General features: G+C 35.6%; 1 protein-coding gene across 2 annotated transcripts in view; it reads right to left on the reverse strand.

The window, feature by feature from the left end:
* The window catches only part of GBE1 (1,4-alpha-glucan branching enzyme 1), a 170015-nt gene that overhangs the window by 26113 nt on the left and 117434 nt on the right, over nucleotides 1–26468 (reverse strand). For both annotated transcript variants that reach the window (XM_040566525.1, XM_040566518.1), the window contains exons 13-14: nucleotides 2672–2856; nucleotides 1459–1589 (exon numbers count right to left, since the gene is read on the reverse strand). In XM_040566525.1, the coding sequence (XP_040422459.1) occupies nucleotides 1459–1589; nucleotides 2672–2856 (316 nt within the window). The remainder of the gene's footprint in view (nucleotides 1–1458; nucleotides 1590–2671; nucleotides 2857–26468) is intronic.

Genomic DNA, 26468 nt, shown 5'->3' on the forward strand with positions numbered 1-26468 from the left:
AGGGGCAGGCGCTGAGCTCTGCTCTCTGGGGACAGCGACAGGACCCGAGATAACGGCATGGAGCTGGGACAGGGGACGATCAGGCTGGGTGTTAGGGAAAGGTTCTGCACCCAAGAAGGTGGTTGGGCACTGGGACAGGCTCCCCAGGGCAGTGGTCACAGCACTGAGCCTGACAAAATTTAAGAATCATATGGACAACACTCTCAGACACACGGTCTGATTTTTTTATGGTCCTGTGTGGGGCCAGGAGTTGGACTCAATTCAATGATCCTTGTGGGTCCCTTCCAACTCAGGATAGTCTATGATTCTAATTGCATCTATGTAATACCAGAGCAAGAAAGTCATGCTAATTCTATTATTATGTGCTGTAGTCATCAAAATCGAACTTACACCTTTTCCATCTTCAGAACTCAAAACATTTTACACAACGTAGAGGAAGTAAAGTAGCATCAACTTAAACAGGTATACAACTGACAACTATGACAGTCAAGTACTGGTGTATCTCACAGCATCAGATTAAGATTTTACTAATCCAGATTACTACTCCACTCTACATTTTCCAGGCACTCCTTTAGGGCCATAGAGGCAGCAGAAGAAAGTACTGGAGAAGGTGGGTTTGACCTAATGTTTCTAAACCCTGCTACGTTTCAGAGCTCAGCAGGTAAATACAGCAGTGCTCAGGAGTTAGTAATAGGGTGCCACATCGCACTAAAGCAACTGCAATATGGCAAAAGTTTGCTGAATCTACCAATAAATAAAAAGAAAGTAGGCCAAAAGTTACAAGCTGCAGTGATTTAAACTGACACAGCAAGACTGACTAGAGTTTGTTTGTCGACACACAAACTGAAATTGGGAAAACTAAATCCCTCTAGCAAGTTAACATTACTTTTTTAAAATCTCCCTCAATGCTAAGGATTTGGACAAAAAAGTAAAACCAGCCAATTATTCAAGAGTAATCATTTACTGCTTCTCAGCTGAGCTAAAAACACATTCTCAGTCTACCCAGTTATAAAACAAAAATTGTACAACCTTCCTGGAAGTTTAAATTAATACATTTTCCTGTGTGACTCTGTGCAGACTCATCTTACTGTGGTCAGTTTCTCTTGCTTATTTAAAATGCAGAAGTTTCTCGATTGTTGTGTCACAACATTATTTATATAAAAGAGAGAGAGAGAGAAGGGCAAAAAGAGAAAAAGGGCAAAAAGAGAAAAAAAATTAAACGGAGACTTTCAAATGTAGTCTTTAAATCTCTATTTTTACTTGTGTTCTACAAAATGATCTCATGAAGAAAACAAATTTGTAATTGTTGTTTTTGCTGTAAAGTAAGCATAAAGACTGTACCAATGACAAATAAGTGTTTTCTTACCTTGTAACTAGTTTGCATTCATACTGGAAAATTAGTTTTTAAGTAACTAAGTATGTTTCTCTGTACAAATGAAACAGTAAAGAAAAGGATATTTTCCTGGAGTTTCAACACCCACTCTGTAGTCCACATAACTTTGGTATGGGTGGAAGTTGAAAATAAAAACAAGACCTGCTCTCTCAAATGCAATGACCTTATTGGATTCATGCTTTTCACTCACAAAGGCCTAGGAAGGAAAAAAATAATAATCCCATTACTATGTAGTATTTAATTTCTAATTGAGTTATGGAAAATAAGAAAAACACTACTGCAATCCATCATTTCAAGTAAAATTGTACAAGATTTAAGCAGTATAGATATGAGCGTTACTATGCAAACTAATTGTTGTGCCTATGTAATGTAATAGAAAACTTCTAGTCACTAAAGTGCAGCTTAGTTTTTAAAAGGGAATTTAAAGTTAAAGAGGCAGAAGCATGCAAGGTATGTAGAGCAACTGAAAAAAACTTGCTCAGCAAAGATTAATAACGTGGTCTTTTTATCACACTTTTCTTTAGCAAAAAAATGGATTTCTTTTATTAAATTTTCCATCTATTTGTTATGACAATCAGCATCGCTTCTGCTAGTAATTTAGAAAATGAAGCAGTATGGTTTTTGTTTTGTTTTTTAATGTGTGAGAAATTGCTTTGAAAAACCACTTTGAACTGGTGTACATACACCACCTTTGCTCTATAAAGCCATTAATAACTAGAAGCATATTTAATAAAAATCTTCAAAGTGGATTATGACTAGTATGAAATAATTTTAACACTGAGAAATGATAATTGAGTTGCTATAATAAAAAAGTACAGTGCTATGTTTATATAAAACGGCAAATACAAAAGTGACAGGCTGAAAACTAGGAGACTATAACTTACACTATACTCTACGTAAAGCGTTTTCTCAGTAACAAAATAATTATGTAAAATTAAATCGTCCGAACAATTTACACTTTTCCAAAGCAATCCTTGGATTGGATTACACACTATTTTATAGTCTGTTTTTTCCAATCTGCACTTACTAAATAAAAATAGCAAAATTAATAGGAAAAGAGCTTGCTAGGAAACTAAAGGGAGACTGTTTCAGATTTCCATTATCCGTGGCAGATATTCCAGTGACATGTTTTGACAACTTCAAATATATAGTGGGGCATTACACAGTGCATAATAAAGTGCTGTTTAAAATTTCTGCATGCAAATTTTATATTGTTGTTATTCTGAGCACGTACACAACTAGTGACTAAAAACTTATCATTTAGTATACACAGCTTACCGGGGGAGATGCAAGCCAGCCAAATCTTTCCTCCGATTTATTCATATCTCTATCAAATGCATTTAGGAATCTATAGCGAAGAAGATGATCATCAGTAAGATTGAATTGTCTTCTGGCATAGTGATAGCTCTCGTTATTCCCTTTTCTGGGGAAGTCAAGCCATTCTGGATGCCCAAATTCGTTACCTGCATTTAAAAATATTAAGGAGCTGTGAAGTCATATGCTAAAAAAAAAAACCACAAAAAAAAACCAACAACACAGAAGTAAAATACATTAAAATATATTTCATTTCTACAACTTTTACATTCCAAAGAATACTTCTTCATATATAAATTGGTGCTTTTTATTATTAAAGCCATTCTTAGGACTTTCATGCTTGGTAACAGGTTTGTTTGGCCAATAAAATAAGCAGAGCTAAATATCCAAGGACTACGGGGGAAGCCTGAGCTTATGAATGGATTTTATCCTCTGTGCTATTATGGTATCGTTAAAAATTTCTCATTTCCATGCCTTAAAACAAACAAACAAACAAAAACTAATTCTGTCAACCAGGATACAAATTTCAGAGTTGCTATAAAACCTAAAAATATCACTGTGACGCTGCAAGTCCATTGTTTTATAGCACGTAACAGAAATTGGCACTATCATTCATACTGTCAACTTCTACAACCACAGAGACAATCTCCCATTTTATCAACTGAATGACAACAAAAAAGTCTAAAAAAGTCAAAAGATCGGTTGGGCCAACTTTGACCACTTTGTTGATTTTTTATCCTGGGTATAGATACTGTCATCACCGCTTCCAGTAGTATAAAAATAACTATTAGGAAAAGTGACTTGAATCACTGTTCCTTACTTTCTAGAAAAATTCAGAAAGATGTCCTAGTTCAAGTAGTGGGCTAGGTAGTATAGAGTAAAGCACAGCGCATAATGATGCATTCAGTGTTTGATATTGAAAACAAGTGACTTAAGGGGCTTGGTGGTTCAGGAACCTACCAATATGTATTGGGTCAGCCACCCTACAAGGGGAGCTTCTTTCCCATACATAACGATCCATGTCGCACACACCAGAGACACTTTCCAGGACTGGCACAAAGCACGTTTCAGCTCTGGTTTCTTCCACATGCCTAATGGCTCATGTCCCACAGACTGTGTGTAAACACAGTATTTCCATTTGTTTTTGTCTAGCAGTAATGTTCTGTAAGTCTCACCCCAATTAAGTAGCCCCCACAACTAGGCTACAAAACATGCTTCACTTTAAGACATGGAGTAGGCTTATTCAGACTTAGGTCAAACTCCATTAAAAAAATCCAGGAAAAAAGTTGCCATTTAACCAAGGAAAAAAAAGCTTGGCTTATGTACAGTCTCCGAAGCAAATCTCAGCTGCCAAAGCTAAAAGATTCATGCCAACACTTCATCTGGAATGCAGTATTTTGAAAGACTTTCACGTATGCAAACTTTGTCTTGTTTCATATACCATCATTATTACAGTTTGATGCAAATCCAGGTGAACTTAATGGTTCTTACTTGTGCTATAACCTGCTGCCTAGAAGACTCCCAGCCACTTTAGACTGCTCATTTTACACAGAATTGACCGAAGTTCAGTACTTTGAAAGTCAGACGCATTTCAAAGTCTGTGATAGCTGGTTCACCACAAACTTTTTATGTAGAGCACGCAGAATATCTACTCACTACAAAACAGACGCAACAAGTGGTATATCTGAAAACGCACAAAAGTAATGTGATCAAATATAAAAGGGTTTATATGAAAAATCCTAGTATTTCTACAGGCAGACACTCAACTTTTGGCAATAAACTGCAGTTCTGTGGGCAGACGAAGAACATGGATGCTGAGGGATGGCAAGTGCTGTTTCCTGGATGGATACCCTGCATGTGTAGCCACCATCTGCTGTCTCACACTGCCTGTGTTGCCTGGGAGGCCCCGAGGATATGGTCAGCAGTGACAGCTATGAATTTACATTTTCAAAGTGGTTTTTGTGTATTTCCGTGCTTCATGGGAACAAAGAAGTGAACAAAGAACAAAAAAGAGCAGGCTGCATATATATTTAGGAGAATCCTTTACACTGGTACCCATTTTGTAAGCAAGCTGACAAGCTGTAAATTAAATTTCCCGTTCAAAAGCTAAACCACTAAATTTCATATTCAGCTCAGAACCAGGAGACAAACATAAAAGAATCAGAATCACAGCAGGACTTGGAAAATAACCTTGGAATAATGCTGGACTGAACTCTTAAACCGTGCTAACAATACGGTACTGAAAATGACGAAAGATATTGCTACAAAACTGACACTGTACCTAACCAAATTCAATATTCTCCTAAGAGCTGGGCAAGGTACTACCTTCTTTCATGATCTGTACACTATTGAAAAGATGGACTACATGAGACAGCTCAGTTAAAGAGAGCAAGAAATATCAGAAACTCAGAGATGGTATGTATCTTGAAACAATAGCCAAGGAAATCATAGCTATTTGTTCAAGAAAAACTTAAAAACAGGAGAATAAAGCAATGGAAGATAGTGAATAAGTTACACTAATCTAGCACATCATTTCAGTGGAGTATTTCACTATAAGTAGAGTGCCATGGTTATCATGGCTATCATGGTTAGACCATATAGCATCTCCCCCACCTCCATTTGCTTTCCTTGTTTCCCCACCACAGTTGCTACTGTTTGAGTGCTGTTTGCCTTTTTATTTTGTACAAAATGAAAGTGCAGCAAAATTTAAAAAGTTATTGTCTTAACTGCTACTAGCAGTCATTAAGAAAAAAGGAATTTAACAGCGTAGCAACCTGATAAAAGACTAAATTACTTGGTGTCAGAAAAGAATGTAGAAGGTCTAAACATTTACTGCTTGTACTAACATCTATTAGTGAGGGCATCTTCTGGACAATGTACTTGTGAGCCCTTTGTATTTGCTGCATAACTTTAAAAGGGGCTCTTTATTTCTGAGATAGACTTGAAATAAAGAAATTTAAGTTCGTCAACCTGACAGAAAAAAAATTAAATTAGTTAGGGAAAGGGTACAAACATTCAGGATGGCAGCAGGCCTTCTATTTAACTACATAAAGTGCTTCTGCACATGAAAAGCATTGAATCTACACATCCTTTAACAAGAAATACATCTCATACTTTTTTTTTTTTAATTTGCTTTTTTCTTAGTTTAACTTTACAACAAAAGAAGGGAGAGGCTAGAAAAGGGAAGGTAGGGGTAACTGGATGATGCTAGATAGCCAAATGTACCTGTGAAGTACATGCTGCCCCCTCCTCCATGTTCCACTTCTCTCCGATGAGAAGCAGGAGCATTCACTTAAAAGTTGTGAAAGGCTCTAAGCACAGAAGTACTATTGGGATTTCCTCTCCTGTAATTAATTTGGTGTTTGATGTAAAGGTCCAAAGTACTGATTGACAAGAAGCCTGCTGCTACAAATGATGCAAATCAAGACAATGGAACTAATGTGGAGGAGGCAGAGAACAAGGCTGAAATTAACTGAGATTTTGATTAGAGAAACAAAACAAAGACAAATCATCGAAGTGCAATGCATACTAATTTTTATCTAGGAATTAATTCAAGTCTGCTATTCCCTACATATCGTGCAACTTTATTGCATACAAGATTTCAAGATCATGGTCCCAACAAAGGAATTAACATTATCACTATAATGAAAATTTACATCACACTTGTTTATTGTGATAGAAATACATTTACACCACAAAGTATTTATGCTGACGATGATTACTTTGTAGCTGAGCCCCACAGGTCATTATAGTTTTCTCGATCTCTCTTCTTCAGACATCTTTACTAGCTATTTTCTCTCAAAGAATCAGGCTAAACAGAATTGAGGACATGTTTAAAAGATGCAGGCAGTGTTAAGAGATGTCTGGTATTTTGGTTTGTTTTTTGAATAAAGTATGACATTAAATATTTTAAGAGCAGTTAAAGCAATAAGCTTATTGATACTTCAAACGGTAGAAGCCTAATGAGGTATTTAAGGTTGAATAAGAATATAAACGATCCAAAATACTGTAAGATCTTATTTAAAACAGATGAGCTGGAGACTGGACACACTGGGACAGATTTTCAGCTGGTCTACCTTAACCCATTTCTACCAAAGTAAGTGGTAAAGTTACGCTAATTTACACAAGCCAGATAATCAGCTCATTCGGGAGTTATAACTGATTTGAATTTAACTTCACTACCTTTGTGAATATTGATGACAATGCAACAATCTGCAGAATATAAATAGAATCAACGTAAATAAGATCTAGATAACATTTAATGTAAATAAGATCTAGATAACATTTATCACCACTTCGAAGCATAAATATTTCAAACAATTAATTCTCATTTTCCCTGAATGTGAAGCTCTTGGATATTATGAAATTCTGATCCTTTGTATTTATTCATGTTTGCACTGAATCTTCTTCAGACCCTTAAGTAACTAAGCTTAACAACATTCATATTACCTGAACCATACAAGAAACTCTATACTATGTTAGAATTATAAGAGAATGAGTTTCATTACTAGCATTCATTTCATCATCCACATGAAAATATAATCAAGTTGAATTCCGAGTTGACTCCTGGTGAAATAGCTGGGATAGACAACTTGAAAACCTTTATGTTTTTCAGCATCTAATACGAACTTTCAATGACACATTGATCCAGTAAATACTAAAAAAATCATTTCAAGCAAACATTATAGTATAGTTCTTTCATTAAACACAACCCAGAGGAAATATCACGTATAAGGTAGTGGTAAAAAGAGAGGTATTGGTAGAAGAGTTCTGTGAGAAATATTTTTGTGTTATCTTCTGAAATGGACTAGAAATCCTTCCAATCTATGAGGAGAAAAATCAGGATAAATATTTTATTTGTTTTGAAACTCAGATCTTCCATATCCAAAGAGATTGTTTTGACCACCGGCTGGATCACTCTTTCTTTCCACCTTTCATCATCTCCATACAAAGTTTCTTAGAAGTGCAGTGTTATGTGCAAAGATTTCTTTGAAACACACATTTCTGAAGGCTCTGAATTGGTATTTTGGTATCTAATTAATATTTTATGTTTAGAATCAAAAAACCTTTCATTAAGTCTGCACAAAGAAACAGTCTACAATCTACAGGATTAATATTCAGGTAACACAAATGGGGTTCAACTATCTTTTCCTACATAAATGCGGTGATCTTACTTTTGTATTATCTTTGATTATTATAGTAAAGGAGCACATCATCTGATGTTTACACGCGTATCTTCATAAAATTACCACGTATTCTAAACACCAAAGACAGGAATATTTGTGACATGATGTTGGCCCGATACCATGTGCAGGCAAATCTCCAGAACATCAAGTCACAGAGTATTGTGAGGTGGCTAGTGGTCCTGCAGTCACAAATGTGATCCAGTAAATTCCTTTGCTAAGTGGTAACCTACCTGCTGCTGACAAATAATGTGACAGATATAAACAGGTTTATGATCATGCCTGTGCTGTTAATCGAAGTGAAGGCAAGGCAGTGAATATAACAGGGATATCACACTAGACATGGGAGCAAAAACCTAAGAGTTTCAAATGGGTTTGAGAAAATAATTCATAACTTGTATTGCTGAAACAATTAGGATTTATTTGAATTAAATTACAACTATGACATATGAACGGCAAATATAACTCCAGTAATTAAGATACAGGGATTGATCCAAGAAATTACTAAATGTGCCATAATAATATGCAAGACTTCACAACAGACTTGGGAGACCAAAGGTTTGTAAGCAAATGGAATAAAGATACAGAACTAAACAGAGGAACAACATTCTAAGCTAGCTTGACTTTTAATAATGTACCATACTGTCTTAACAAGAGCAATATATTAAACCTAATACTAGAGTAGATCATAGGACAGCACTGGACACAAGTTCATTTAATCAGAAAAAACAAGGTTAGTACGGAAAAAAGTGATAGTGATCAAGAAATTTCCTGCCAGAGAAATGCCAAAAAATAGTACAGAAATTAACACTAGATTTTTCTGCAAGACCCCTTGAGTACTTGGCTTAAGAATTGAGATTAGTTTTAATGTGTCATTTATAAACTCTGTAAGGACACTAACGAAATTGTTTTTATGAGACTATTAATACAAAGGAGGATGGGAGTATTACTTAGTAATAGGACACCTGTGAGGTCAGCAGCGGCAATGCTAAGACACAGTATAAAGGTATCTGCCTAGAGACCACCAAAAAATGACTTGTTATGGGGACAGCTCTTCCCTTGAGAAAAGCTCACCCCCACGAGAATCTTGTCGTCTCCCAACTGTGTGTGGCAACTCAGGCTGACTGAAAATGAGCACAAAGGAAGATGAAAGGTAGCAGACATTTATTCCTATTGCAGAATATAATAATACAAGATGAGAATATTTACTTAGCTTGCTAGTGAGAAATCTATACTGATCATTTTGTTCTTAAACTTCTGCTGCACCACAGCACGCACACACACACCAGTTATGAATTTTTCTGTTGGGATCCTCATCTCCAGCTGAAGAATACTGTCATCGCTGATTTGTGTGTGGATCAACTGGAAATGACTCAAGACATAGGAGAAGGGAGGGGATGCTGAACCTTGCCTGTACTACAGGAACAAAAGAACATGTCTCCTCTAGTGTGATGCAGTAAGGAAAAAAAATACAGAATTCCTAAAGACACAAGAAAATACTCAGTCCTTAAAATGGTTACTGAACAAGTAACTGAATGATCCTTTTCGTAATGGAAATTTTAAGGAATTCCTGGTATGTCTGACTTGTTGCTTCAGGAAGAAATCTTTCAGGTTATCTATGGATGTAGTTTGTTCTTACACCAGAATAACACTGAATACATTTCCATAGCACTAAACGAAGTCTTCCATTATAATTATCTTTTCTACCTTTATAGCCTTTTTTCTTTAGTACCTCTCAATCTAAACTGTTATCACAGCCAACTGTTTGAAAGCATGGTTTTAACACTAATAAATAAGACTGGAATGCCATACCTAAATAATACACAAGTAAATCCAACCGAATCAGAAAAAATGTCCTTTTAGCCAAGCTACCTGTTTCCAACAGTGTCCAAAAGCAGAATTTTGAAAACAACTTAAGAATACAAGACGATTGAATGATGATACCTCCTGACACACCGTCAGCCTCCACTCATTTTCAGGAGGAAAAAATCATTTTAAATGGATAGAAGCCAACATGGAGGCCTGTATTAGATTCACACACACAACAATAACAGGTAGCACTTTCAAATATACTACCCATTACCTGAATATTCAGGCTTTTAAGTAGTACACATTTTAATTCTGCTTTAAGCCTTTCTACTCTGATGACCATCGGCAGCAGTGAAATTTTCTGCACAAGACTTTCATAACGAAACATCTATATGTTGAGGAATATCAGCTCTTGCAAACCTTAACTGAGACAAAATATTCTCCATGTCTTTTTTTGAGGCTTTTATTTTAAAGAAAATACAAAATACTGGATCACAGAGGAACTGCTTCTGTATTCTATGAGTCTGGGAACAAAGCTGGGGTGTCAGTGACTTGTGTGTTATGACTCTGGAGATCCTGCACGTCCCTCCTCATTTCACTAATTTATCTTTGACTGGTTTGCCTAAAACTCAAAACATTACAACAACTCTAAAAACTGGTTTCTGTTCTTACTTCCTAAGCAACAAAACTGTGGATTTTCAAATTGGAAAGAATAAAGTGCAGCATAATTTTTATTTATTTATAAACCAATGAAAACTGTGTGTATATAAACATTGTGACACGTACGAAAGTTTTTGTTAACAAAAAACCTGTACAACATTGCTCAGCAGGAAAACATTACCTTTATATGTTATTTTCATCACTCCAAGGATTTCATTACTTTTTTTTTTTTTTAAAGCATTTGCTGGTTACTGACCTTTTCTCCTCCAAAAGAGATACCTTTGCAGTATATGTCACTTGCAATAAATGCCTTCTTGTCAAAGCAAACAGATCTGCTTCATTATTCTCTCAGTCATTAAGGCAAAATGCCACGGATTAATACAAACAAATCACCCAGGAAAGCAAATATTCTGGTATAAGAGACTTCGTTTAAATTCATAATTTACTTTTTTTTTTTTTTTTAACAGAAGTGAACAAATGCTTACCAAATCTGTGCACTTGCAAGATACTGTATTAATTTAATATTATTGTTAAAAGGTCTTGTACTCTCATTTTCATATTTAATTTCCTGGCCATTTCAAATCACATCAGGCTATTCCTTGGTACACAGGTTGTCAAGCCTAGACAAATCAAATGCAGTTAATCCTTACCTGTGTGTAGACGCTAAGTTTTCATCCCTATCAGAAGGCCTCCATTTTGACATATTCTGCAATGTGCAATATTTAATTCACTTTTTTTTCCCCCTATGAAGTATTAGCTGATTGCAGCACTTTCAAAGTTCACAATGATAAATACTCTAAAATATCCTCTTTAAAACAAATTTATTGTAACCTATTCTTTACACAGCCTATTTACCAAATAAGAGATCAACAGAAATTCCATTAAAAGACACTTCCCACAACCAGTAATAGGTACATTCTTCTATCTTGTATGTCTTCATTTTAAACTGGAAAAAAATGTTTTGAAGTCTCTATAGAATTCAAGAGTAAAATATCGCTGCAAAGTAAAAGAGAAGCCAAGGAAATAAGCCCACATCCCAAACTTCTGCAAAATATATTTTACTTTATTTCTATTAGGTTGATATGCCACTAAAATGATACAGTTGACACTCTAGTTCCCATGTGTATTTCCAAGGGCTGTGTCTGGCCTATCGAAGCATCTCTTTTGGGGAGAATGGCTATAACACAGAACATTACAGGAATACGTTAAGATCTTTGTGCTAACTCATGCATCTGCATGACACAGAGCAGAAATGCCCTTCAGCTCCTGAAAACAAGTTCCCTCACAGTTCCCTTATTCAACAGATCTCTCTGAAAGAGCTTTAAGCCAGCTGACACTTCCTCACATACAGTTTCATATGAAGATACTAGCTTGGTTTCCCAAAGCTCTTGCTGTCTCACATTTCAGGTAGCTGCCCAAAGATTATTTGTTATCCTCACAGTCTTTCTAAACTATTGTATTCTATCACAGTATTTGAGGACAAGATTTTCCTTTTTGCTTTACATCTGTTTACCAAGTTACTTGCACTGTGGAAAAGAATTCAAAGAACTGGAGTTGCTTGTTAAAGTTTGAGTAATAGGGCATGAAAACAACTTCCTGAAACAAGTATGGTTATAAACAGTGATCAATACTATGATCAATATATTATGATCCAGTTCGCTACATGGGTAAAGAAAGAGCATAGCAATTTTCAAAGATGACTGTGACAGGGTGGGACAGGAGAGGACACCATAAGCGTGGTGAAACTGTTCCACTAAGTTTCATTGGGATGCGGCACCTATAACCACCTCCAGTCCAACCTGATGTATTGAAGCAGGATCAAGTTACACATGGAATCCAACCCTGCCTCGAGGCAGCAGGTTGCATTATAGGTACATGCAAGTCATATACTGGCAAGAGCTTACAACATAATTATTGGAAGACAATATTACTTTGTTTTCTTATATTTTTTTACTCTGCTTTCTCTGCAAGTACCTTGAAAAAATTGAAGAGTGAGAACTATGAGTGGATTGGAGTCTTGTAAATGCTTATAACTGACATGTTAAGTAGCTTTAAAATGTATTTTTTTTATTATTATTATTATATTTTGATAATGTTTAAGTACACTTCTGTCTCCCTCTTCAAGAAAGTTTAAAGCAAAATAGCATTTTCTGGGTTGTGGTATATCAATGAATGACTTGCTTCTCTCTCTACCATTCCCCTGTCCTATCAAGGTTGGCCTGTCTTCACTCATTTTCTGCTGACGGCAGAAAGTTTGAGTTTTTGTACCATGAAATTCTATAATGTTGATAAAAACTGTTCCAAGTTCTTAAAGGAAATAATTTTCCAATTCTTCAAAAGTTCCAAAGGTATTAAATAGTATTGTTTAGTCCTCATTTTTCAAACCGATCCTTTCTTTTGTCAGATCAATTGCAGAAAAGAAACCACAACTATTTCTACTCAGAAGCATCGACTCTGTATTTGCCTCAGGGAAGGCAGGATGGTTGCGAAGCTCACTTACACAGAGGAATAGCTTGGCACAGTCAGAGTGGACAGACCATGACATTGTACAATATGATTTATGTTTTTCTTTGCTACAGAGGTAAAGTGCAGCACATTCATAGTTAGAACTATATTTACACAGAGTAACATTTCTACGTAATAAATACTTTCACTTTTCTGTAGTGTTTCAACAAAAGAGCATTTCATATTAATGAAATGTTAGTATCACCACTGATAACATTCAGTTCTATGGGCAGACAAGTTTTTCCTTAAATACTTTAGTGAACAGAGCTTAGGAGCTTCAGCAGTTCATATACAAGTGGACAAGAAAAGAGATGTCATCTAGATGAGAAGTCATCTAGACCAGAAGGGACTCTGAGAGGATGGTTATTCTACCTACTCTTGGAAACTTCTTGTTATGAATGCTTAGATGTAAGCACCTCTTCCCCTGGGCAGAATAATACATGTGAGACTTAAAATTTAAACTATTCTCATATACAGTATTTAACAATTTGAGTAACAATGTAACCTATGCATGTTGCTGTTACATTACACTCATTTGCATTATTCTGTTTCCTATCAGCTGAATCTTGGTAAAAACAACAGATTATAACTTGAATACGGTGACATTTCCACTATGCTGCATGCCTACATGCACTGTATATATTATTTAGGTAACCAGTTTCAAGAGATCCCTGAAATATTTAGGAGCACGAATATTCCACAACACATCTTTTCTTACTATACTGCAAAGGTTTAAAAAACTGGAAAAAGTCACCACCAAAAAAAAAAAAGAAAAAAAGCAAACCGAAATACTCCAAGAAGAAACTTTCCTGAACAGAACATGTGGTCAAATAAGTTCTAGCTAATTCTTTCTGTATGACATACTGCTGGGTATTGATGAATACCACAATTGACAGGTCAATGGATTTTAAAGGCGAATCAAGGGCCAGACTGGAACAGGAAGAGGTCACACAACACAGATTTTTTTCCCATAATACATTAAGTAAATGGCAGCTTGCTTACCGGCTTCAGTTAATCTAGAATTTCATCCTCTAATTTTGAGGAAGTAGATAAAGGATTATGCAAGTGAAAGTAAATAAAAATTAAAGAAAAAGACCACTTGAGTAATATTTGATACAAGAAAAGTTAAAGCTTTTCATATGATGTAAATCAACAGTGAAAGTTTACATTGTTCAGTAATATTCTGTGCTTGCTATAGGAGCAAATGTAGTTAAAATTAAGTAAATATGCATTTGCTAACAGCACAAAATGAGAAAAATTTGACATAAAAGTTTGGACCAACTCAAAAAGCAGTCCAAACATTAAAAAAAAAAAAAAAAAAAGGTTGCATTTGTGGTTTGGAGATTCACCAAAAACTTAATTACACTAGAAAAAGGACCGCAATATATGTAAAAATGATAAGCAAAACAGCTATCTAGGAGCACAACTTGATACAAGAAGGTAAAAACCCCTGGCAGATAAACATGTATCTAAACAACATATTTTTTTTTTGGACAAACTCCTTCATAGCAGCTGACTGTAAAAAGAGTTGTTAAATTTCTCATGTATTTAAAATAACTCAGTTCTTAGGAAAGTGAAAATAGTGCACAGAGAATGTAAGCCTTCTTATCTTCTACTCAAACACATACAGAAAGTCTACTTCACAACTGGCACATCATCTACTCTGGGAAATCATCTCCTTTCTTGTAAATATACTACTATATGCACTAGAAGTACTTTATTTGCTCAATGTATGCTTCATACGCAGAACTGATGCAACAAGGAAACAATAAGGCAGATAGATATTGGATTAGGAATTCATTCAACTGTCCACACATCAAGCTACTTTTTCCTATGCCAAACAAAAAAGTAAGACAAAGACTCATTTTCTTGAAACCATAGCACAAATTGGCTATCAGAGAACACTTCTAGTAACAGCTCTGAACTTCTTCCTATCTAATACCCTCAAAGAAGTACATTCCCAAGACTCCTCCTAGAATCACACAGCCGCTGCTTTGAGCCTACATTAAAGCTTCCTCCTGTCAGCTGCCTCCTGCCCTCCACCTGAACGTCACTCGCCCTGGCACACTGAGAATACATTTAAAGACTTCTTTAAAAAGTACTTGTTTTAAAATTATCTTGTTAAGACCTTCACAGTTTCAAACACCTCATTTGCCATTGTTTTACAGAGACTGGGGCACCTACAAAGATAATTTCAAAAACTTAACTCTGTGGTTATCGTAATAATCTTTTAAAAGTACACAGCATCTTACTGTTAGCTACACCACCCTTTTCCTCAAAAAGATGGAAAACACCAAAAAAAGTAGAGCAAGTATAGCACCACCGTGTCAGGCCAAGGTGCTGCTCTGGAAGGGTCCAGAGACTTACCTCTGATACGCCCAGTCTCAATGCTGTGGCTACTGATGTTAGATTTCTACCATTAAAAAAATAAAATTGAAGCAAAAAAACAAAAAACACCCTGCCGGCCGAAAGTATCTGCAGTTCACACACCAGATATGTTTCAATGTAATTAAAGAAATGGATTTATTTATATTTTGAAAGCTACATAACTGACTTATGAATTTTGAAGGTACAAGCAGTATTCCACTTGCAGGACGTGGCACTTATTCAAAGCAATCTATTAGTGTAATGCCTCACCACTGTGAGCTCGTACATTTGTATAAATACACAAAATCAAAAATATTTAATATATATTTATATTAAAATGTAATCAAATGGTCTATTTGTTTCTAAACAGACACAACAGCTGAAATCTGCTCTATGACTAATATCTAACTTGAGCCATACTTTAGATACGCAAGGACATTTGTTTGGAAATTTGTTGAAATAAACAGAAAGCAAGTAAAATCAAGCAGAAACAGCTACAGAGTTACATGTGTCCTATTCTGAAACATTTCCAGTTTGTAGCACTCCTCCTACATAAGATTCCAGTGCAATAGTGGCAGTGTTATCCAAGCAGCAGTGTGCTTGTCCACACCTTGGAAGTGCTACCTGCCTATTCACTTGTCATCCTTTCAGTGAAAATGTATATGCTATTGTAATTCACATGGGTAGATGGTCTTTGTTGGTTTCAAATGTATCATTTACAGATTTGTATGAGGGTAGCCAAGCTGAACGCGTGGCTTACACTTCAAACAAAAGGTAGCAGTGCTGTGATAGCCCTTACTTTAAGGAGCTTATTTCACATCCTCTGATTGCATTTCATTGACAGTGATGCCTACAAAGACCTGCTTCATTTACAAAGTTACCTTGGAGCCAGAGAAAACCTATGTGTGAGCATGGTCCTTGGCAGGTCTTTCAGATTCTAGGGCATGCCCTAGGACATTTGGACATGTATCACAGTGCTACAGATTGCTCTGAGATATGGAATGAAATTGTGCAGAACTCCTGTACAAAGAGCAAAAGATAAATTTGATGTATTGGCAATAGATGCTATAACATCTCATCAAGGCATGCTGATTGGCATATGAACTTTATGTGCTTTTAAACAGGCTAGGTTTTACAATCCAGCTGAATTCTGATTAATGTGTAATTAACTGATCTGTTGCAAGTAAATGCAACCACTGTATAATTAAGACTGGACATAATTTAGTCTCTGAGGTAAGTTACAAAAACTCAAGGCCTTCTCTGAGCACTTGGACCAAATAAAGCTTATAACACTATCATGCAGAAAATCATACTGTTAGCAGAGAATTTCACCACATTGAAGTATGAAAAACAGCAAAATGATTCAAAAATAAGTCGCATGTGTCATATTTGATAAGAAACTTTTTACATTAATATCCTTGCAGGTTCCTAACTTAGCAATTAAACATTATGGCAGCATATGTCAAAGAAATTTTATGAACGTAATTCATACTTTCCGATTACGTACACTTTGGAAAATATAGATCAGTATGATGCAGTCATTGTATATCCAAAGTATTCAGCAGAGTCTTTTAATTAACTGTTAGAGAGTTTGATGACACCACTCCAACATAACACATGTAGTGCTTGGTTAGTACATCCAAAACCACTGTAAAAAAGAAAAGCAAATATTTGACCCAATATTAAGTACTGGCAGTGTTTCAGAATATAAAAAGCCTTCCAAAATGAGAAGAGTTGCAAGCATTTTCAGATCAGGTTTCTTTTACACAGTTCTCTCAAAAATAATTTGTTTCGAAAAATAGACTTGCCTCAGTGAGCTGATAAAAAAAAGCATAGCCCTGGCAAAATACAGCATTCCTACTGTTCAGCACAGCGTATCTGCTTTCTACAACTACTTCAATTCCACTACTTAGCAGGAAGACATTTAAATTTTTATTGTATTTCTACTTCTCAGGAAAAGAATGTACAAGGTTGATGCTAAATAATCATGGATTGAGGATTTCATGTTAGATTTTTTTTTTTTTTAAATATACACAGCAGATGAAAATAAATGCCAGCTACTGACACTGAAAAAGAAGATTGGCCAACTATCCCCTTTGCTTCAGGGCTACTGCTGTGCTATGAATGAAATATTAGCCATCTGTAAAATCAAACATGCTAGGGAAAAATAAACACAGAAATGACATTTTGAGAGTTGTAACTTTTGCTAACAGTTTAGAACAATCCTGAGGTAGGACATGCCAGCTAATAAAGCTGCTTTCCTATACAGCCATCAATGTAAATGTTATGTGCTGTTATGTGTAACATTAATGAAAATAATTGTGTAGATAAAGGACTGTGTGTGGGCAACAGACAAAATCAAACCCCTCATCCTGCCATTTCCAAATGCTCATATTCATTTCATATATATATATATATATATATTTTAGAGCAATATACTGAATGAGTTGTAAAAAGGTCCAAAATATACCACAGCTACATATACTTGCATTTAAAAGTTGATGACTATTTTGTGTCACTGAAGTCATTTAACCCAACAGCAGAGTTTGAAAAAGAGAAAACATAAGGGTGGGTCAGGCCCAGCAGAAACCAGATAGCCCTGTTTACAGGAAAGACAAGACCTTGCACCAGGAGTGGCAGAAGCCCTTGCTGAGTTCAAGGCTAGCCGAGGTCAGACTACTCTGCTGCTCACACAGATCGATGGGCAAAAATTCAGTTGAAGCACTGAGCCAGCAGCCACTGTCTCCTACAGCTTTAAGGTATTGCTTATCACCTACCCCACACTACTTTGTTCCAAGATAAGCAGCTCTGCCCAACTCCAGCCTCATCCACCTGGACTGCCTGCAGCCATTGGCAGAAACTGCTGTTAGTCCTCCACGTGCAGCTGTTGATCCAAAGAATTTGCAACATGCCAGAGAAATAACAGTGACACTGCTCTCCCACTGTAGACTGTGGTCCACTTCAGGCACTGAACTGCACAGTAACTTTGCATAAGATATTCATTTGGAAATGAGTGATGAAATTTACATATTTCTAACACAAATGTTGGTTTAATGTTTTCTAGCTCTACTTACAGACAAAATAAACTCACCAACCCAGAACCACGACACATCATAGCTGTATGCATTGCTTATTTGGCATTCCCACTCAGACCACAGCGTTTCAGTGTGATTTGCTAGGTTGTAGAAGTAATTTTTACTTAATAACTTAGATAAAAGTTAGAGGCAACAGAGGAAGCCTCAAGAGTTTCAAATTCTCATTTGCACTACACCAAATTAAACACCACACTTACATTCTGATCCGTTTTCCTTCTGCTCACCAGTAAATAAATACATGACTACAGTATTATAAACACTTTAAATTTTATCATGTGGAAATAATTTGCTGATTTTTCATCTCGGAAAAACTTGACTTCTCATTCTAATTTGAAAGAAAAACTACCTTTGAAATATACTGATATTCCAAAGAGTGAAACTGCTGCTTTGCAGAGCATGTTTCAAAAGCAGTACCATCAATGGTTCATAAATATTTATGTTGATATATATGTAATTAGTGTGTATATCAGAATAACCTCCCACATCAATCTGTGCATTCATTGTTTCAGTCTCCTTTCAACTTGTTCACTGTTATCTTTGTGGTGTTCTTTTGCTTGTTTTTTTGTTGTTGTTTTTCTGAGCTACTCTTACATTAGAAATGAAAGTGACTGGTTCATTCAAGACTATAACCTGACACTTAAAACATTTTTTATAAGTGATGGTTATTACTTTTAGCATATTTCCAAAACACCACTACAATAATTGTATGGTGACAGCTTAGTCTGTTGCAAGATCTCTGCTCATTACAGTCAATCAAAATCGGGATGGCTAGAGGCAAGATTATCTATATTGCTGGCATTTCTTTATTTTTATTTTTTGCTATGTAGAAAAGGATATTGAATCTTGCAACTCTTGGTTTTCAGTAAGAAAAGTTAGACACCAGTAAGTTTGGTCTCTGTACATAGCCATGTTATAAAATGGGCAAGTTTAAAAGATAAAATAAAAATTGTCATTCCAGGCAGTATATTGAACTGACTGAAAATTCAACTGTTCAGTCACAGAACAGTAAAGGTATAGTGTGAATTGAAATGCTTTGTCTGTCTGTAAATGAGATCTATTAATGAAGATGCATAAAAGGTCCATATTAATGCACAAAAGCCTCAGATGACTTAGTTCTGATCTGTCCAACTCAGTTAATTGCCCTGGAATTCACTCATTCTGTCTCCCACTGGAATAGGGACCAAATCTCACACATATTTTGAAAAAGTTATTCTGAACTTTTTGCAAGATCCAATGGTTATTGCGCCTGCATGATGTTAAAAATCAGAATTCACTTAAAATCACTGAGATGTACCTTGTAAGTACTTTCTTACTTAAGTGTAAGTAACTGTACTAAGTGCCTTAAAACAATCACTACATCATCTCCTCCAATTTAAGATAGATTTGCAATCGCTTCATGTGGATGCTATGCATACAAGTCTTTTGTATGGATGGAAAAGATGCAAAATTTGACTTCAAAGCATCTTGAACCTGATCTTCACCAAGCCATTTTTATTTACATCTCAGAGTATAAAATGGGAAAAGTTAAAATATAGTCACAACATAATGTTTACATATATTTTGTGACTATTTACAATAACAGAATAGCATAAGGAAAAGCTGTAACTAACAATCAGTCTCTGAAGAGCATTACCTTCTAGTACTAATTGCAATTAATTGCATCAGATGCAAAGAACTTCTCATGATATGTTTCTAGACTGGGGGGGAGGGACAAAAAACCAAAACCTGAATGGTTTCACACAGCACACAGGGTTAGCAAATTTATGAAATAGGTCCCTGCTTGAGTAACTAAGGATGGTGCTGCCAGTCAGCTCCTGGCTCTCACAAGGCAGCCATCTGCTCTGGGGGTGGCGTGCAGTGCAACAAGGATGCTACGGCAGACTGCTACAAGTGTCCTGACAAACAGGCTGTATTTACAAATGTAATTTAAAGATAGGCTTGACTCGTGTACATTTAATCAGTGTCAGCACAATTGAGAAATGGATGGGGGAAACAGAATACAGGAAAGAAGAAAATATAGGAAAGACGAAAAGCAATTTAGCAGGTTTAGGTACAGCCCATCAGGCAATTGCCCAGCAGGCAATAGCTTTGGAAGCTAAAGAGAAACATCGCTCCTCAGAGAAAAAGAGGAGTGCACTGCAGGAAACTGGTAGTGATGGTTCCTATGCTACAAATAGCAAGTGATTTATAAAATAATACCATCCAAAATCTCTAAGATTAGAGAATGCCTCACAGGACAGTCATTTGTCTTTTTTTTTTTTTTAATGGAAGGAGACAGGAAAAAAATCTTGTAGTATTTATAGAACAAGCTAAAACTGAATATTTGTCAAAATTTAGAACAAAATAAAGTGGGAAAATTTACAAGGAATGCTGTCATCAACAAACTGGATCATAACTGAATGTTACCATATTCTTTCTTTGAAACATCAGTTGTAGTAGAAAATGACCTTTCTGTATATTAATCTATTAATCTCTTATATTCTCCTCTCCTTGTACTTCTGAATAGGCAATACCTTAAAGAAACAACTTTAAGAGACCTCAGAAAAGCTACAAGATGCATTGCATTAAGTGGCATTATTCCATCCCCATTCTTTCAAGTAATCATTCTTACTACAGGCAGAAGGACTACAGACAAGATTTTGGCCATTTGCCTCCCAGTGCCTTTTGACGAAAAGCATCTAAGAGGTACTCGGAGAGCCATCAGGCAGAGCTTCTGCCAATTCTATACTTCACCTACCAGTTTGCAGGTTTTAGCATAGAAATTTGTTCAAGTAACTAGGAAATCAGGAATCTATGAAAGAACAACGCTTTCTGATGACTGGCATATTACATACATAATTCCAGACGTGCCATCAGCACATACATTAAGAGCACTAGTATGAGGTACACATGCATGGATAGGAGCTGAGCAACATGGATCCACAGAAGCAGAGGTTACCTTGTAGACTTCAAACTACTGGTATTTTTTTGTTGTTGTTGTTGTTTTTTATTTAGAAAAGCCTCAGAAGAGCTAAGTATAAAAACTTTTAATATAAATAACTTGCTGAATTCACCATGCCACCTCACACTACCAGCTTTTATCAAGAAAGACACTACCCAGTGTAAGTTATTCCTCACCAAAAGGCAGCAGAAAGGGGGAACCTATGTATTTTGATCTCTCTGTGTGCATTTATATGGACAGGAAGATAATCTCAGAGTATGTAGTTAAGTTAGTGATCAAGGGAACAAGAGCGGGCAAAGTGACCTCCCCAAAGTGACCAAAATATACACGATAAAACAGATGTGTTGATTATTTTTTTTTTAAACTCCATTTTGCTTTACAAAATTCTATGTGATCATTTCATAAATTCAGAATGTTAAAAATACTTATAAACAACTCTCTGGAAGGCTTCATAGGGAACTGATCAGGTACTCTTTCTTTTCATCCAAGTGGAACATGCAGGAGAAAGAACTTACATTTTGGATGGTGCAACTGGGGAAGGGCTGACTCAGACCAAGTGTCTTTGTACATGAGAATAAGAGCTTTCTGTCTGGAGTCATTCTCACAGGAAAGGAAGGTATCATAAAGCAAGATTCATTATCTATCTTAATATTCTTGATATTATTTTTTTTTCCAAACAACTTCGTTCAATCAAAGTTGGGAAATAAGTAAATAGCCTAACACTGCAAACCTATGAGATCCATTTCCAAGAAACGGAGATTCACCGTGAATTATCCGTCTTCATTTCTGTATACCATACATCCCTATTTTCTGATTACAGCTACTTCTGGTTTTGAAATTCTAAATTTGCTATATCCACAGATGGCAGTATTCCTCTTATACTTGAAACGCACTTAGCTGGGCCCTAAGACTGAAGGCATAACAAAACCAGAATCTTTCAAGATATATGTAACAAATGATTTTAGGTTTTTCCTGTGACACCAAGTTAACATATACAAATGAATTTACACTGACAAATGAGAATCGGTGCAGATTACAAATCTAGATTACTTTTTGGCTGATTAAAACATGGTAAGTTTTTAATCTTTTTCTTCTTTTTTTTTTTTTTTTTTGGAAACAAATACTTCTGAACTAGCTGTATAAAATAATACAAGTAAACTCATTTAAGTAGCCACCTCCAACATTCTTCCTTGAGCAATTTTTTACTAGAAGAATGTTTTAAGATGTTTTAAGGTGTACTCCTCCTTTCCCTACCCCAAAGAGTATGTAATTGGCAGAAATTCTGTATGCATGTATTCACCATTCTATTTTAAAACAATATTTCTAAAACTATCATTCTATTTTACTGAAACTTGTATGCATTTGAAGTACTATAGTAATGCTATCATTGCTCTCCATACAAAGAAATGATGCAGCTTTCTTAGGACCCAAGCTGAAGACGTATTGCAACCACACTAAGAAGAACGTAATGCTTTTTCTGCCCTTAAGACAAGGATTCTTTGGTTCAAAGGAAAAGTAAACTTTGATTTCAGAAAAAAAGCTTGCTTCAGTGTCAGAAAAATGTTGTGTTAAAACTGTTTGAGGAAAGCCAAATATTTACAAATACTAAGATGATTTCTCCTCTCTCCCTCCAGCAATGCTGTACGGAAATTCAAAGTAACAAAAGCAAAACACAAAACAGAGAGAAGAAACCATTACAGATTACTTACACAAAGAAAATTCGATTTGGACAGCTGAAATACTTTTCAGTGATGATTTTTCATTTCTTTTTTTTTTTTAATTTAAAAAAATGATGTTACTAAGGTGGTAAATGCTTTGCATGGATCTTCTTTAAAAAGGGGAAAGACAATCCTCTGAAACAAGTTAAATTACATACGTAACTGCAAAAAAGTTACCAATATCATTAGTCTTCCCCTTTTGTTTCACTTCAGTCTTTAACACAGGCATAAAATGCTGGTAGCTTATTTCACTGCTTGTTTTCTTATTCAGATCTTGACAGGAACCTTTTATTGTCAGAATGTCAGACATTCTTTTAAAATCTGATACTGCATGGGAACAGTGGGAAATGGGGAGTGGCTAGGGGGGAGAGAACCAAGAAAATCTTATATCATTAGGCCCAGTCTTTTGATATCTCTCAGATATGGCTCACATCAATCCCACACAAAGTGGAAAATGAAAAAAATCTTACAGGAAGAAAGATAAAGTACAACTTCTAAATCCAATGTACTCACTGCTGCTTTCTACAGGATTTTCTCTATACATATTCCATGAATTCCATCCTGGAGAAATACTTCTAGCACAAACACTTCCATATGTACAGTTAGGCACTGAAGGAGTAGAACATAAGACCGTCAGACACACAACATGCTGTTTTATGTCTAGTTCAAAAGTGCCTGTTTCAGTATTTTCAGTGTCTTCATATAACAGAAAACACCAAGAATCAAGAAGCTTACCAAAAAGACATAGTAAAGCAGATATAATAAAGAGCAGTTTTATTTCTATGCCTTCTTCTCTTCCTGTATGTAAGGTTTCAGGGACAAAGCAATAGGTTTAGTCATGTATTGCTGTGTGCAGTGTACAAACCAAACACCACTATAACGGAGGAAATGAAAAATGACAAAACACTGTCCTGTTGGCCTACAAATATAAATGCAAAGTGTAAATACAGAAAATGGAATTTTACATTTTATCTGAAAAACTTCAACTATATCAAAGTTAAGCTCAATTTAAAATGTCCTTCATATTTCATAAGAGACTCCCTGCTTCATCATTTTTTAATTGAGATGCCCTTCTTTCCTGTAAGCAGGAAGACAACACATCAACTAATAGCTTACTAAATTTCTAAGACTACTCACAGCCAGCACTGTAACAACACTGGAGCTTTTTTTTTTTTTTTTTGGGGGGGGGGGGGGGCGGGTAGGGGGGAACTGTAAGAACAAAGTTCACATACTAGAGAAGTCTGCACAAATAAAGCCAGTTTTTTCACATCTACTGAAATTAATATGTCAATATTCCAGTATGTTTATCAACTTACGGGGTTTGAATAGTCATATTAAAATGTGACAAGAAGGCATAAGCACAGCTTGAAGCAATAGTTTCTAAAACTTCGGATTAAATCAGACAAAACGAAATAATCTTCATGATAAAGCCAGAAAGAAAATGGAACTTAGAACAAAAATACACACTTCAGTTGAAGTGATTGGACTGGCTAATCTTCCAATTTCTCCTCACAAAAGCACCTGCAGGCAGGAATAAAAGTTATGCCAAATAGCACCTCCATCATTTTCTTCTAGATCACCTTTACTTCTTCAGAACGAATTTTTAGTACTGAGATGTTTGCAAGTATGACACGTATTAAGATAAGAGTTCATATAAGGAAGGCCATCAGGATAAAGCAAATTCAGAAACAGGATAAACTAGTGTTTCAAACATACAACTGATATATATATATATATATATATAAGCTTTTCAGTAGTGCTTGCTAGGTTATACTTTTCTTTCTCTAAAATAATAAAAAAAGAAATATTATGAAAGAAAACATTTTAAAATATATTGAAAAAATAAAGGATTTTTAAAGATTTATCTCTTCACAAATTGAAAAGAGGTCTGCAAAGATGCCTAAGTACAGCAAAATAGAACACAGGAAAAAAGCACAATAATATGAATGGAAACCTACTGAAAATGGAATATGCATTTATACAGCATTTTGTTTGTTTGTTTTGGTATCTGTAAAAATCCAGCACTCTCACTATGCCAGCATAGATGAAAGAAATATTCCTGACTTACAGAAGTCATCCATGTTCAGATTTCTGCACTTTTCCTACAAGTAATATTATGTAAAATTCGTCACTTTCTAAGACTGTGACAGCCATTATGAACTAAAATAAATAACCAACCAAATAAAACGAAACATTTGATTCAGGCTGAGCTCTTGTTTGTTTTTAAGAGGTCAGATACACATATTCCCTGACTCCTACAGAGAGCACATGCACAAAGGACACCTGTGTAGAAGTCTACAGTGGGGGAGCAGAGAGATGGGGGGTGTATTTTTACTTCAGGGTACATATCAGTTAGTAAGAATCACATGTCACAATCCCAAGGTTTTTACTTTTCAAATTTAATGAGTATAATTTAAATGAAAGGGATACTGATGACTCAACACTATACATTAACGGATCTATTTTCTTCCTTCAGATTTCCTTTTTTCCACAATAACATTTTGAAATAAGGCCATGTCTTCACTGTGAAGACAAAGCTTGTGAGCTTAGGCTGCCCTAAGAGTTGACCTATAATACAGCTATCAAGGTGATCCATGCCATCCTGCAGTATTTGGTATTAACAGTCCAATGAAAAAATTGATAAGCATAAGGGAGATTTTTCATAGTCATGGACTCTGAAGTCAGGAATGGTTTACAAGACTACTTTTCAACGATCCCTAAAAAAAATGCTAGTTAAGAAGCTATCCAATTGGAATAACTTGCCTGTCTGACCTGGTCTGTCAGACCTTTGTCTTCCAGCTTGGCAGTTACTTTTACTTAAGATATATAGAATGCAGTCTTTTATATTCAACAAGATATTCCAGCTCAAAAGCTATGTATTGTATTTGCCAAAAATGTAGCAATTTCTTTTTTTCTGCTTATCCAAAACCCATTTTTCTTTCTTCCTAAGATCCCTTTCTAATTTACTCCACTATAAATTCCTCATCTCCTTTCTTGAGATGTTTACTAAAAGCAGATCTATATTCATACACAAGACAGCCTCATAACACACTTAACTCTGAAGCTAAACCAAAATAACTAATTATCACTGTATTTTCATAATTTCTAGAGCCCATGGAAATCATTTGCCCTGAATTATGTACAAAAATGCATTTTTAATAGCAGGAAAGATAAAGCAACTGTCCTGGGTTAACAGAGCCTTGCAGCTCCAGTACAGTACCAAGCTGATTGTGTACTTCCTTCCATCCCTACATTTTCCTGGCTTGCCTTCTACCTTGCACGTTCCTCCTTCCAACACCAACAGATAGCTGCCTCTCCATGACTACTGCTATATTAAAGCATTTTTCATTAAGTCTCTTGACATATGAAAGGACACCGACGGATTACAGTGCTTTCAAATTCTCTTTTTGTAAACTTCAACAGGGTTATAATAAATTACAACAGGAATGTACTCCAAATCAAAGTATGAAGTCTATGCTTGCA

The sequence above is a fragment of the Cygnus olor genome, chromosome 1, assembly GCF_009769625.2.
Source record: "Cygnus olor isolate bCygOlo1 chromosome 1, bCygOlo1.pri.v2, whole genome shotgun sequence".
In the NCBI taxonomy this organism is placed as follows: Eukaryota; Metazoa; Chordata; class Aves; order Anseriformes; family Anatidae; genus Cygnus; species Cygnus olor.